Source organism: Astyanax mexicanus, chromosome 9, assembly GCF_023375975.1.
Source record: "Astyanax mexicanus isolate ESR-SI-001 chromosome 9, AstMex3_surface, whole genome shotgun sequence".
Classification (NCBI taxonomy): domain Eukaryota; kingdom Metazoa; phylum Chordata; class Actinopteri; order Characiformes; family Acestrorhamphidae; genus Astyanax; species Astyanax mexicanus.
The window spans coordinates 32,399,428-32,414,806 of record NC_064416.1 but is presented as its reverse complement, the minus strand read 5'-3'; the positions used below and the strand labels follow the sequence as shown (position 1 = coordinate 32,414,806).

At 35.4% G+C, this 15,379-nt stretch overlaps 1 protein-coding gene across 3 annotated transcripts in view; it reads right to left on the bottom strand.

Annotated features, from left to right (window-relative positions):
• cfap45 (cilia and flagella associated protein 45) overlaps nt 1-15,379 on the bottom strand; it is a 239,992-nt gene that overhangs the window by 175,932 nt on the left and 48,681 nt on the right. For 2 of the 3 annotated variants that reach the window (XM_022679751.2, XM_022679752.2), the window contains exon 12: nt 7,043-7,881. In XM_022679751.2, the coding sequence (XP_022535472.2) occupies nt 7,806-7,881 (76 nt within the window). In that variant the 3' untranslated portion in view covers nt 7,043-7,805. Of the gene's footprint in view, nt 1-7,042; nt 7,882-15,379 lie in introns of those variants that run through there. The other variant, XR_007440749.1, reaches the window with a different exon arrangement.

Sequence of the window (15,379 nt, the reverse complement as noted above, 5' to 3'; positions counted from 1 at the left end):
TTTGCACTGCTTAATTTAATTTAAATTATTATATAAATGTGTATTTGCACTTTCTGTTTGGCTGACATCAGTTATCCTCACATTATGCACATCAACTGGTGTTCACTGTCTATTGTGTTCAACTGCACTACCTCCATTCTCCATCTCCATTACACACACACACACGAAGACTGTACATTTACACTGTATATTCTATTTCTTATTTGATTGTATTTATATGTATCTTTATATTTTATATTTTATCTTTTTTAACTTTGTGTATTGTGTAACCTGCTGCTGGATGCCAAGAATTTCCCCCCGGGGATCAATAAAGTATCTATCTATCTATCTATCTATCTATCTATCTATCTATCTATCTATCTATCTATCTATCTATCTATCTATCTATCTATCTATCTATCTATCTATCTATCTATCTATCTATCTATCTATCTATCTATCTATCTATCTATCTATCTATCTATCTATCTATCTAATATAAACAATATTATTGTCAATTTATAACCATGATAGAATAATTAAGAGTAGTATGACCACCTCCAAGTTTTCCCCTGATTATAAAGGATACTTTGTATTTCTAGAATTACACACTGCAGTCCTGTATCTGTTTCTCTGCATAGTTAATTATCCTTTTCCTGATTTTCCTTTTAAGATCCAAATTGGTTTGTGTTTGGTAATGGTGTGATCTGTTTCGTTGGGTTTGGTTTGCTTTGCATGGGTTTAGTCTGGCTTGGCTTGATAAGGTTTGGTAGACAGTACATTAGTTGTTGGGTCATTACTCATTGGCTTGGCTTGGCTTGGTTTGATCTTCTATAGTCTGGTTTGGTTGGGTTTACTTTGGCTTGTTATATATGAGTCTTAGGGTCAGTATTAATGAATGTGGCTTGATTTGATATTTTATGGTCTGGTTTTGTTGGGTTTAGTCTGGCTTGGCTTGATTAGGTTTGATATACATAAATAATGGGGTGATTAGTAGGGTCAGTATGAGGTCATTTTTGTTATACCGTAAGACCAGATAAATTGAGCTTACTTAACTTTTTTAAGGCAGCCGGTTTGCTCTTTTTTTAAATAAAGGGGCACAAAAGCTTAAGTTAGCATAAATTAAAACATCAAGTTATTTCAACTAAAGGGGGAAGTTGATTTATTTGTAAGGTAGCCCAGGGGGAATCACTACACACTGGTGGTGAGTGTTAGTTAGAAACTGTTGGACACACCCAGTATGCAAATAGATTGTGACAGAAGCCAATGGAAAAGAAGTTGGTAATGGAAACAGACTAAACTCAGTTATTATAAGTTGGTTCAACTCAAAGATCTCAGTTTGAATGTATAATATGTGCCCACAAATGTTTAACTAACTCAAAATAGTTGAGTATTGTTAAGAAATATCCATGTAAATTTTATGTAAAACAGACTCAAATCATTTGAGTGCAAACAACTCCTGGGTTTACAGTGTAGAGTGTGATTACTGTACTGGCACCTACCCAAACAAATCACACCATGCAATTACCTCTAAAAAGTAATTTTGTGTTTTAGTCAGGAAAACTAATATTGTCAAGTTGAGTAAACATATGTGTCAATGCTTTTTCCACAGTGTTGGTTCATACAGCTTTCCCATAGGCTCCTGGCACCATATATTGGCATATTGGGTGTGGCCTCTCCCTTACTTTCCATCTTTGTGTTGTCTGTTGCCCAAAGCTACCTTCTCCTGGGGGTGCAGTAATGTTATATATGTGTGTTGATTGCTAGCACTCAGTGTTGTACGTTGAGTTAGTTTTTGACAGAGTTTACTCTTTTACTGTTCCAGTAATATGCAGTCAGCATTTTCAGTTCTGTAAAATGTGCTTAATTTATAAATGCATCTTAATCAATATTTGCAAAAATGAACCAGAGTCTGATTTATCTTGGCTGCCAAGTGCAGGTGTGAAAACATGATTCGATATTTTTCTTGCAAGCTTGTTTTGCTCACTTAATTACAAATATGTAAGGGACTGGATGACAGTGTCCAACAGTGAGTGAGTATGTGTGTGTGGTCCGGGTGTGTGGTCTGGGTGTGTGGTCTGGGAGTAAGCCTGCATTCTGCAACCATATGTAGCCGGGTGGTGAATTGAGTATACACCTTTAAAATGTGTGTCTGTACCTTTAAGAAACACAATCAGAAGTGTTGTCACCCTGAGAGAGGAAAGGGAGGAGCTAAGAGCATGGTAGAGAAGGAGGCTCAAGCTGCAGTGAATGGTGGTGCTTCATTTTAGAATCCATCCAGAGCCATCCTAATGAAATAAGAGGTAAAAATCTGGAAATACTGAACAATATAAGGTTTAGTTGGCCTATAACAGTAGTAGATGCCTATATTGCCTTTCTAAACATGTATTTTGAATGAATCACAACCAGATGCGGGCAGATGGCATTGTTTCTGTGGGGTAGTGTGCTCCTCGTGTTTAAGTCTTGTATTTTTCTGGGTTACAGAAGCTGTTTATCCAAGTTCTCTTAAAGAAATGCTCAAGTCTTGTTGAGTAAAGCTGAGTAAATCGAGGTGAGCTTAAAAACAAATATAAAAAGAGCTCTGTTAATGGTATTAATGTTATTTATCTATTTTCTGTAATTAGTGCCACTACCAAATACTGTACTGTGTTCTAAGTTAGGGTTTTACAGTGTATTAATTTTATTTTTATTGTTTTGAGTAAAATGTAATCAGAATAAAATACCCGGAAAAAGTTCTTTTGTCATTTGGTGTGCGTCCTTTCCCCGGTGACACATAAAACTGCTATAAAATATAGCAGTATAAAATAAAGCAAAACATAAAAACATGCAATTATTTGGAGAAATAGCCTCATAACAGCTCATGTCTTTTTGAAGGGACACATCAATCAGATGTTTGTATTATATTATGTTATGGCTTAACTTTTATTTATTCACTAACAAGAGTATCAGATCAGGCAAAGATACAAGCTATAGTACTTGAAGTAGCAGTTCCTAGTTCCAAAAAGCATAATGATGAGAGACTGATGCGTACATATACACATCAAGCACACATAACATTATGAACACCTCCTCGTTTCTGTTACAGACTGTAGTCCTGTGCTGTTTCTTTGCATACATGTATTATTATCCTCCTTTTACCCTGTTCTTCAATGTTCAGAACCACACATGGCTTGATCTGACATTTTATATATGGTTTGGTTGGGTTTAGTCTGGCTTGTCTTAATAAGGTTTGGTATACATGAGTCATAAGGTCATTACTCATTGGCTTGGCTTAATCTCATCATCTGTAGTCAGGTTTGGTTGGGTTTAGTCTGGCTTGGCTTGATCTGATCGTCTATAGTCTGGTTTGTTATATATGAATCTTAGGGTCAGTATTCATTGATACGGCTTGATTTGATCTTTTATGGTCTGGTTTGGTTGGGTTTAGTCTGGATTGGCTTGATAAGGTTTGGTATACATGAGTGATGGGGTCTTTACTAATTGGCTTGGCTTAATCTCATCATCTGTAGTCAGGTGTGGTTGGGTTTAGACTGGCTTGGCTTGATCTGATCGTCTATAGTCTGGTTTGGTTGGGTTTAATCTGGCTTGGCTTGATCTGATCGTCTGTAGTCTGGTTTGGTTGGGTTTAATCTGGCTTGGCTTGATCTGATCGTGTATAGTCTGGTTTGGTTGGGTTTAATCTGGTTTGGCTTGATCTGATCGTCTATAGTCTGGTTTGGTTAGGATTAGTCTGTCTTGGCTTGATCTGATCGTCTATGGTCTGATTTGGTTGGGTTTAGTCTGGCTTGGCTAGATCTGATCGTCTATAGTCAGGTTTGGTTGGGTTTAATCTGGCTTGGCTTGATTAGGTTTGTTATATATGAGTCTTAGGGTCAGTATTCATTGATGTGGCTTGATTTGATCTTTTTTGGTTTGGTTGGGTTTAGTCTGGCTTGGCTTGATTAGGTTTGGTATACATTGAGTAATGGTGTGATTAGTAGGGTCAGTATGAGGTCAGATCATGCTCTCACATAAAAGAAACCACTCTTGGGTTATTTTGGGGCCAAACTGAGACCACCACTTCCTCTTACTGGTTGTGGTGTGGATGTTCTGACCTACATTAGAGTATGATTACTATTACTGGCACCTGCCCAAGTGAATCTCACCACACTCTAAAAAGTGATTTTGTCTTTTAGTCAGGAGAACTAATACTGTCAAGGCGATTGAACTTACTGGCCAGTGCAACTCAATAAAACTCAAATGTTTGTTGAGCCAATGAAAAAAATGTGATTTGAACCAACTTTTAGTCACTACATGTATCAATGCTCTTTCCACAGTGTTGGTTCATACAGATTTCCCATAATGCTCCTGGCACCCTCTATTTGCATATTGGGTGTGGCCTCTCCCTTACTTACCATCTTTGTGTTGTCTGTTGCCCAAAACTAAATCATCTTAGGCATGCTTTCATAAGATGGATAGATAGATAGATGGATGGAAAAAAATGCTGCAAATTCCTCTAAATACATGTTAAATAAACTAATTTTTTTAGTAATTACTTATTTGTTACTAATTACAAATATGTAAGGGACTGGATGACAGTGTCCAACAGTTAGTGAGAATGTGTGTGTGGTGTGTGTGCAAAATGGGATCATGCAACATCGGCAGTTTTCTTTGAAGACAGCGATCTGTTATGTTGGGAGATTAGTCTGGCTGCAGATCAGACAGGCCGGCTAAGTGGTTTGAACTCCAGTCTCTAGTGTAATGCCGCTCTATGTGTGAAGTCTTCAGTGCTTTCAGCTTTGATCAGGGTGGTTTGGGAGTAAGCCTGCATTCTAAAACTGGCATAAAATGAAAAACGTGAAATTATTTAGAGAAATTGCCTCATGACAGCTCATTTCTTTTTGAATAGACATATCAAAGAGATGTTTGTATTATATTATATTATGGCTTAAGTATTTTCCATTCACTAACAAGAGTATCAGATCAAGGAAAGATACAAGCTACAGTACTTGAAGTAGCAGCTCCTATATATACACATATCAAGCACACAAAACATTATGAACACCTCCTCGTTTCTGTTACAGACTGTAGTCCTGTGTTATTTATTTGCATACATTTTTTATTATCCTCCTTTTACCCTGTTCTTCAATGGTCAGGACCCCACAGGAGAAACCACCACAGAGCAGCTATTGGTGTATGAGGTGTTAGGTGTGTGTTGTACTGGTGTGAGTGGATCAGAGACAGCAGTGCTGCTGGAGTTTTTAAACATCTTTATATCACTGCTGGACTGAGAAAGTTTCACCAATCAGAAATATTTACCTAACAGCGTCATGTGGGCAGTGTCTTGTGGGCAGAATTCTGTCACTGATGAAGGACTAGAGGATGAGCAACAAAAACTGTGCAGCAACAGATATAGATAGATATAGACTGTGTCTTTGACTTTATTTTATCTACATGGTGAAGCAGCTATTGTAGGTAGAAGTGGCTAATAGAGAGACACTGCTGTGTCGTAATGATAATTTTTATGACCTTTAAAGACAATAATTTTATAAGATATTGAGTATTTCTTAATCAATAAAACAAATACAGATTCCTTATTTTCACATTATTTCTTTTTGAAAACCCTTTGGTCATATTATTGCAACTTTTTCTGGTTTGATTACTCTGTAGCAAACATAATAATAAAAAAATACAAAGTACCAAAAAATCCTTTATTTGTCAGTTGGCAAGACTAAGCTCCTGGGTCATACTGTGGCTGATTAAAAGCACTTATTTGCCCCCCAAAAAAAAGCCTTTTACAGCTGAACTTAAATTATGAATTATATGTGCCTTGTTAACGCCGCCATTAATACTACGCAACACACTTCAATGTTTATAAGTCACTAAGCTATTTAAATCTCTCTGAAAGCACTGCAGCTGCTTTTTCCAAACTCCATACTATTTTATTCACCTTCTGCAGAGATTATGCATTAGATTAACCCTTGTGTGGTGTTCATATTTTTGTTACTCGTTTACTTTGTTACTTGTACTTAATTCAGCAAAATTAAGCAATTCTACATTAAAATGCTTTACACATGCTTGCTTCACCTAAATTGCAAGCAATATAAACAGCTTACATGGTTAATATTTGCCCTTCACATTTCTTATGTTACATTTTTTTATTAGTTTTTTAATAAAATGTAAAAGAAAATTAATTAAACTCAAGATATAAGTAGACAATTTGTTTAGTTTCAAATTTGCAAATGAAGCAATGTTTATTAGCCCTTGGCCAAACCAACTGTATGTAATATAAATGGATGGGGGGGAGGGGGGTGTACAGTGTGTGTTTATTGAAAGTGTGTTTTGATATATGTTTTTCACAAAAAATGAGCCAATGCCAATGAGTTTGAGTTAGAAAAAAGATATTTTTTGTATCATTTGATGAAAAATGAAAAAGTAATCAGGTTAAACTTGTATTCAGGCTAAAAATTACTGCCATCAAATTTAACAGCAGAGAAAGCCATTTTTTTAATAGAAAAACAATATAGCCTTCACATTAGAAAAAGTGAAAAAAAAATCACCCTTTTTATAAACTGTCATGCCAAATGTAATAGGAGAGGAACAAGTGCCATGTCCAATGGAAGATTAATAATTTAACAATGAGCTGGGGGATAGGTGGGCGGGGTCACTTGCATTAAATTTGGGTGTGATTTCTGCTAGAGTTGCTTGCTTGTTCACACAGACAGTTCTAGCCAGACAGCACCAGTCATTACCACAGTCATCATTACCACACACTGCGCTGTCCACAGTGGGTGGTAATGCCTTTTATGATGAATTCCTGGTACACACGTGCCACTGTAGATCGAGGAATGTAACATACTCACACTTTAACTTTAACAGAAATACAAAGGTCCATCCATCTCTCTACAACTGCCATAGTTACTCCAATAACACATGTCACTTTCCCATTTTTTCTCAAGATAACACCTCACAAAGTACACAGGTATGAGAGATTTTAAGCCTGAGTCTCCTGAGGAAACACATTGTGATCAGGCTGTTTAACATTCTGCAATGTAGAAATAATAGAAATAATCTGAAAAGAAGCTTGATTAAAACATTTATTTGCTTATAATAAATGACAAAAAAAATCCAAGTGTGCTTATTTCATTCAAGTAGATATGTACACTGTAAAACCCGATAAGCTGACTAAACTCAAAACTTTTGTTGTAACCGATTACTTAATAAGTTCATGTAATATAATTTTTAAGTACAGTGAACTTAACAAATACACATACATACATATTTTAAATGAACATTTTCCTGAACTTGTACATAGTTTTCTTTCTGATTTCACTCAACTATTTTTTGTATATATATATAAATGAACAAAAACAGGAAAGAGTTAAAAGTACTGAGAGCACAGTGAAAACACACAGTTACTGCAGCTCAATAAATGATGCTTCTTTTACAGCCTACAACACAGACCAAGCATTCAATCGTAATATGTGATCTACAAGTTTACCTAAGGTAGCCCCGGGTGAATCACTACACACTGATGGTGAGTGTTAGTCAGAAACTGTTGGACACACCCAGTATGCAAATAGATTGTGACAGGAGCCAATGGAAAAGAAGCTGCTAATGACAACAGACTAAACTCATTTATTATAAGTTGGTTCAACTCAAAGATCTCAGTTTAAGTGTATCTGTGCCCACGAATATTCAACTAACTCAAAATAGTTGTGTAATGTTTAGAAATTTCCAATTTTATGTAAAACAGACTTAATTTATTTGAGTTCAAACAACTTCTGGGTTTACAGTGTAGATATATGTTGCTCATGAAGAAATCAAATATTGGTTCACAGCCTGGTTTAGCGCACCAGTGTGGGGAGGGTGTGGACCTTCTGCTCCACCTCACTGCAGTACTTCTCTGGAAGCCCGGCAGCCCTGAAACATATCAGAATTTTCGTTTTGTTAGTGATGGACAGGTGAAATGACTAACTGTACAACATTGGAAAAGGTATCATGTTTTATCTAAAAGAATTAGGACAAAAGGGTGCTCTAAATTAAAACCAAATCAAGGCTGGTGGTAGCTATGGGCAGCCCACCTAAACATGTGTTTCGCCCACCCAATCAAAAGTTATAAATATTATTTTTTCCTCAACAGTTTCTAACCCCCTTTGAGTTCCTTAGCTACTTTTAACAGTGTAGTCAGCATGCAGGCCAGAGTGCCAAGATAATAATCGTCTTGTTTTTATGGTGGAGTCATGATGGCTGACCTTAACTGAGGCAAAGGAAGCCTGCATTTCTGTGGAGATTGTTGTAGCATCTTTTGTGACCTCTTGGATGAGTTATTGCTGCGCTCTTGGGGTAATCTCAGTTGAGCAGCCACTCCTGGTAAGGTTCACCACTGTTATATCTTTTCACAACTTGTGGATAATTACTCTCACTGTGGTTCGCTGGAGTCCCAAAACTTTAGAAATGGCTTTATAACCTTTTCCAGACTGACAGATCTCAATTTATATTATTCCTCATTTGTTTAAGTGATTTCTTGATTGAGAGCAGGTGGGGCAGTAATCAGGCCTGGGTGTGTCTAAAGAAATTGAACTCAGGTCTAATAAGCCACAATTAAGTTATGTTTTAACTGGTGGGGCAAACACTTTTTCACACAGCTCCATTTTTTCCCCTTAATAAAAAAAAACTGAATTTAATGTAGCCCAGTGGTAATATATATATATTTTTCCTTCTGTCTAATTTTAGGCTTTTATTCCTTGAGGCTTTTATTGTGACACTTGCATTAAGACCCTGCTGGTGTGGTGCCACGTGTGCACTTCAGACACTGTAAGAGGAAATGGCCAGTTCAGCATGTAGAGCTCTGTGTCTGTCATCTGGATAAATAAGGTATAAAACACAGTTTGTTTTAAGAAATGATGTTTAATAATCATCCGTTAGTAGACCTTAGTCTTCATTTTGTTGATATTGATGATGGATGGCACTTTATTTGTGTAGATGGCTGTAGATTGGATCAAGTGAGGGGGTTACTCAAAGCAGCTGTGCTCACATGCATGGTGTGTTTTTCTATGAAATAAATAATTCAGTTCACAGGAAACCCCTTAGTCATAAGCTCTCTTTTACTGATATACTTAATTGTATTTGAATGTGTTTTTGTTTATTTTACTGTGCATTTTAGAAGAGCTGTAAATGGGACAGAGGTTCTCTTGAGTAAATTGTACAAGGCCATCTGGTGAAATAAGAGAAATGTAAGTTTCTTTGTTGTCCTGAAATAACAGTTTACAATGTACTGTGTAATGCAGAATTGTGTACTAATCTGTGGAGGATTTTCTGTTTTATGTTTCTTTTAGAACCGCTATCGTATTTGTCCTAGAATTATATTTTATTTGTTTGTTTTCTTTTTTACCGGGAATAGTTTGTGACACTATTCTGGTCAACATTTAAGTTGAAGAAAATAATCCTCCTTTCGACCGCTACCCATTAAAGAGGCAGCAGTCAGAATAAACCCATAAAAGATATTTCGAGTCCTGTGTTTGGTTCAGTTTTAACATGTTCACATTAAAAACTGCATTTTGTATACTTGTGTGGTTTTTGACTTTTATTATAACAACAAATATAAATTTGTTTCATGATCTGAAACTTTTACTAGTACAAAACACACAAAAAAAAGGACTCATGAAGGAGGTAAACACTTTTCATACCACTGCACATACATATAATGTATATTTATAATACATGTTTACACCACCCAGACTGCCCACCTATTAATTTTACCTACCAACCCTAACACATCGAGCCCTGAAAGCACATTTTTATTTGTTTAACTGGGGTTTTTTGCTCAGGCTGGATGATATCACACAGGATGGTAATTAGCTCTGTGGGAAAAAGCCGGCCACTGGAGAAAGTCCAGATTTGGTAATCACATTTTTTGCTATCCAGGATCAGGTGATCTGTCTTACTTTTAAGCCAGTTTTTCAAAGCAGTATTGGATTGGATCAACCTCATCCAGAAACACAGTTTTCAGGATTAGCTAATCCGGATTACCAGCTATGTAAAAAACAGATAGAAGAACCAACAAACGGGGACTGATGACTCCTTTTCTTGCAGTAACAAGATACTGCTTATTGCAAAACAATACGAGCAATTGAGCGTTTAAATGGAGTTCTGCAGAGACGCTTTGCATGACTTAACTATTTGCGAGTCGAACCACAGGGAGCATGCAACATAACACTTGCATGTATTGTCCTGCCCAATGTTGCTACCAGACGCAATGTCCCTCTCTGTGATGTTCATGATGCACCTGAGCCTGTTGAAGAACCAGGACAAACTCTGGTGTTCTATGCAATTGTACTAAATTATTTTTGACAGCTTCATATCTGATGAATGTTTCTTTGACATTAATATACAGTGATGAATGACAGTGACGTAGATGAAAAAAATCAATTTATTATTTTTGTTTGTTATTGAAATCTTTTGAGGGGTTTATTTAATGGGGTCAAGATTGTTTTTATTTTTACGTTACTATAGAAAAAGGCTTAATTGGTAGACAATGTCTACTTTATCACTGTAACGGTTAAACAGGTCAAGTGCAAAACAGAAGTAAATGTATATACACTAAATTGTACAAATGTATTTTTTTTTTTACTTTAAAACTTTGATTTTAAAGTTTTACCACATTTTCTTCATGAAATCTACTTTGAAATCCTACCCCTTGTTGGGATCAGGGTAATCCTGTTTTTTTGGATCAAAGTTATCCAAATCCTACTGAAAAGTTTTGAACAACAGAAACTGAAGGTTTGATCCATTTACAAACTAGGATTGGATTACGTGATCTGATCGGATTTCAGAATGCTTCTTTTCCTTTTGAACAACCCGTTTTTCAGATTTGATCCAATCCGATAACCAAAATCCGATCAGAATTCCTTTGAACAACTGGCCCCTTATCACAACAAACTGGCAGCCCTCTACTAGAAGCTGCTAATGAAGCAGTTTCGTTTTTTGTTTATTATGGTATTTATTACGTATCTGGTTGTGAAGGGTTGTCCCATGTCTTAGAGGTGAGTTTCAACCCCTTTTCCTGTTACTCAGTTTCAAAAGCAAGTAAAACACTTGGAAATGAGCAGTAGGCTACACATAAGAAATAAGCAGTTTTCAGCCAGGAGTAAAATGTCAAATTTCAAACAAAACAAAACACTTTTCTGTGGAGTTAAGCATTACTCAGCAAGACACACTGTAAAACATTTGAAGTCACTCCACCTTAATATCACTAAGCAACTAATTTCCTGGCCTTTTTTAAGTTAGTACAACTTCATGGCTTATTTATTCTCTGCACTTACAACATTAAGTTGACCTAAAAGTCTTAAATGTTAGCTAAATTTAAATGATTGAATAACTTCAACATAGAATTTATCATAGTTATTTTATCATTATCTCATTTTTAAGTTGGCTAAACTTAATATATTTAGTCGAGGTAATTGAAAAATGTATGCTAGACTTGCCAACTAGAAAATATGTTAAAATTAGTTGCTAAAACATTTTTAGTTAGATTAACAAAAGAAATGTTTGTTTTACATATCAACAGAAAAAAACACTACTAAACTGAACAATTTTTATTAAAATATAGAAACAAATTATTCATTTATTATTCATAACTTAACTCAAGTCATCATTTAACTCAGTTAAGTTGTAAATATATAAGATTTTAAGTTTATTCAACTTAACTGAGTTTTGTTCACACAACAGTAGTTTAATTAACTTGACTGTCTTTTTTCAAGTATGGTGGGTTTAAATAATCTAGTTTATTATATATATATATATATATATATATATACATATGTATGTATATATATGTATATATATATATATATATATATATATATATATATATATATTTTCAGCATATTTTTATAGAACTGTCAACGTTGGCAGCATAATACTACAGCAGCAATATAGTGAACTCTGTAGCTCTAAACTAAAATACTATGAATACAGACTAATGGTGATTTGCTCTTACAGCCTATAAACACTGAGGCCTGGTAACCACAACACATATAACACTAACGCATGCCCAGGATAAGGTAGCATTGGGCAACAGACAACACAAAGATGGTAAATAAGGGAGCGGCCACACCCATTATGCAAATATATGGAGCCAGGAGCCTTATGGGAAAGCTCTATGCACCTACACTGATGAAAGAGCATTAACAGGTGTAGTGACTAAAACTTAGTTCAAATAACATTTTTTTTTATTGGCTCAACAAACATTTTTAAGTTTTCAGGTTCTGGCCGGTACGTTCACTCAACTTGATAATATTATTTTCCTGACTAAAACACTTAATCACTTATATGTTAATTTCAGAACAGTAAAATTCACTCTAATAACTAAAACTTCACCTGGCTTCTGGCACCATATATTTGCATATTGGGTGTGGCCTCTCCATTACTTACCATCTTTGTGTTGTCTGTTGCCCAAAGCTACCTTCTCCTGGATATGCATTAGTGTTATATATGTGTGTGTTGATTGTAAGGTCTCAGTGTTGTAGGCTGTAAGAGCAAATTACTTTTATTCTCTGTTTCTAGTTATCACAGTATTATGCTGTCAGTATTGGCATGTCTATAAAACTATGCTAAATATGTTTAGAATACATATATACGATAAAATAAAAGATAAGTTCTTTAAGCTCACAATACTTGAAAAAAGATGTTAAGCTAAGTTGAAAGTTGAAATTATGTTGTGTGAACAAAATAAACTTAATTCAGTCAAGTTATCATCTGGCGTCAGTTGTTCAAACGTAATCTAATCGGATTTTGGTTATCGGATTGGATCAAATCTGAAAAATGGGTTGTTCAAAAGGGAAAGAAGCATTCTGAAATCGGATCAGATCATGTAATCCAATCCTAGTTTGTAAATGGATCAAACCTTCAGTACCTTTTCAGTAGGATTTGGATAACTTTGATAAAAAAAAAAAAAAAAAAAAAACAGGATTACCCTGATCCCAACAAGGGGTAGGATTTCAATGTGGATTTCAGGAAGAAAATGTAGTAAAACTTTAAAATGAAAGTTTGTACAATTTAGTGTATATACTTTTATTTCTATTTTGCACTTGACCTGTTAAACCGTTACAGTGATAAAGGAGACATAGGCTACCAATTAAGCTTTTTACTATAGTAAATTAAAAATAAAAACAATCTTGACCCCATGAAATAAACCCCCCAAAAGATTTCAATAACAAACAAAAGTCATTCATCACTGTATATTAATGTTAAAGAAACATTCATCAGCCATAAATCTGTCAAAAATAATTTCAAACAATTGCAAAGAACACCAGAGGTTGTTCTGGTTCTTCAACAGGCTCAGTTGCATCAGAAACATCACAGAGAGGGACATTGAGTCTGGTTGCAATGTTGTGCAGGGCAATACATGCTTTCTGTGGTTCCTGTGGCTTAAATGCTCAATTGCTCGTATTGTTTTGCAATGAACAGTATCTTGTTACTGCAAGAAAAGAAGCCATCAACCCCTGTTGGTTCTTCTACCTGTTTATTACATAGCTGGTAATCCGGATTAGGTAATCCTGAAAACTGTGTTTCTGGATCAGGGTGAGCCAATCCAATATTGCTTTGAAAAACTGTCTTAAAAGTAAGACAGATCACCTGATCCAGGATAGCAAAAAATGGGATTACCAAATCTGTAATTTAGATTTGAATTAGTTAAAATATAAATATACAATATTTGAAGTTTATTTACCTTAGCTGAGTCAAAGCTAGATGATGACTTGAATCAGTTAAGTTTATTCAACTTAATTGAGTTCTGTTCACACAACAATAGATCAAAAGTTCTTTTTCAAGTAATACAGCTTAAAAAAATAAGTTTGTTTAACATAATAGTATTAATAACCAAAACTGTCAAAATAATACAGGGACAGTACAAGATTGAACTCCAAACCAACATCCTGCAACAAACAGGGAAAACAGATAAAGGTAACTTGCTCTTAGAGCCTACAGCACTGATGACTGGCAATCAACACATAAACAACACGTAAGCATGCCCAGGATAAGGTAGCTTTTGGCAACAGACAACACAAAGATGTTAAGTAAGGGAGAGGCCACACCCATTATGCAAATATATGGAGCCAGGAGCCTTATGGGAAAGCTGTATGAATCAACACTGATGAAAGAGCATTAACACTTGAAGTGACTAAAATTTAGTTCAAATCACATTTTTTTTTATTGGCTCAACAATCATTTTTAAGTTTTCAGGTTAAAGTTACTTACTGGCCGGTAAGTTAACTAAACTTGACAATATTAGTTTTTCTGACTAAAACACAAAATCACTTTTTAGAGTGTAGTACTGCTCCTATAGGCTTGAATGGTAGACAAAAGACATAATGGGTGCATTACTTCACCCACCTCTCTTCTTACCCTGATGCTCCATCACTCTGAAACAGGGTAAATCTCAGACTCACCAGACCACATGACCATAGTCCAATTTTTATGCTCTTTACCAAATTTAAGCTGTTTTTGCCTGTTAGCCTCACTGATAAGTGGTTTTCTGAAGGCTACCAAGCTGTTTAGTCTCAATCCTTTGAGTTCCCTTCACATTGGTCACGTGGAAATGCTCTTACTTTCACTATTAAACATATCCTTGAGTTCTGTTGAGTTTTGTTTTTATACAATTTTATACATTTTACCAAACTTTTAAGTGATCGCAAATAACGATAATTCAATTCAGATTTGTTCTCCACCACATTACTTCCTTAAAGATTAAGTTTCAACACTTTTTAATAATAATAATAATGTGCTGAACAGTTCTTAACCCGATTTTAGTAAATTAGCATTCTTCTTAGATTTTCTCTGCTGCATGCATGCCAATAATTTGACACTTCTGAAACATATTAACATCTTTTTCTCGACCAAAGGATGTTCCTGTCTTTCCACGTTTTTTTATTTTTTATTTTTTTAACAAATGAGAAGCTTCTCCATGCATCAGTTAAGCTTAAATAACTAATCACAAATGCAGTACTTATCTAATGAGAGGTTCTTACCTATTTGCATAATTAAATCAATTAAAGTTTTAGCACTGTTCCAGAAAAGCAGAATTTTAGCACAGACAGCAGTGGCCTTGTTGTGTAATGGGAAGGGATAAAGTGAGTCTTGAGCCAAGGCAGGATGCTGGGAACTGGCAGCTACACCCCTGATCCTTTAGATGTGCAACTGTTCCCGGAAGGAAGTTACACAATTGCCTCAGTTTTTATACTTCTATTTATATGTGGGGAAGGAAGGTCCTTCATGAAAGACACCGCACATTTCACACACAATTTCCAGCAGTTTTTGTTGTTCCCACAGACCTAATCACAGATGTTACCAGACACTGCCCACTGCAGTTAGAGGCATTCAGCCATCAACATTTACAGTTAATCAGATCCTTCCTTCCTGC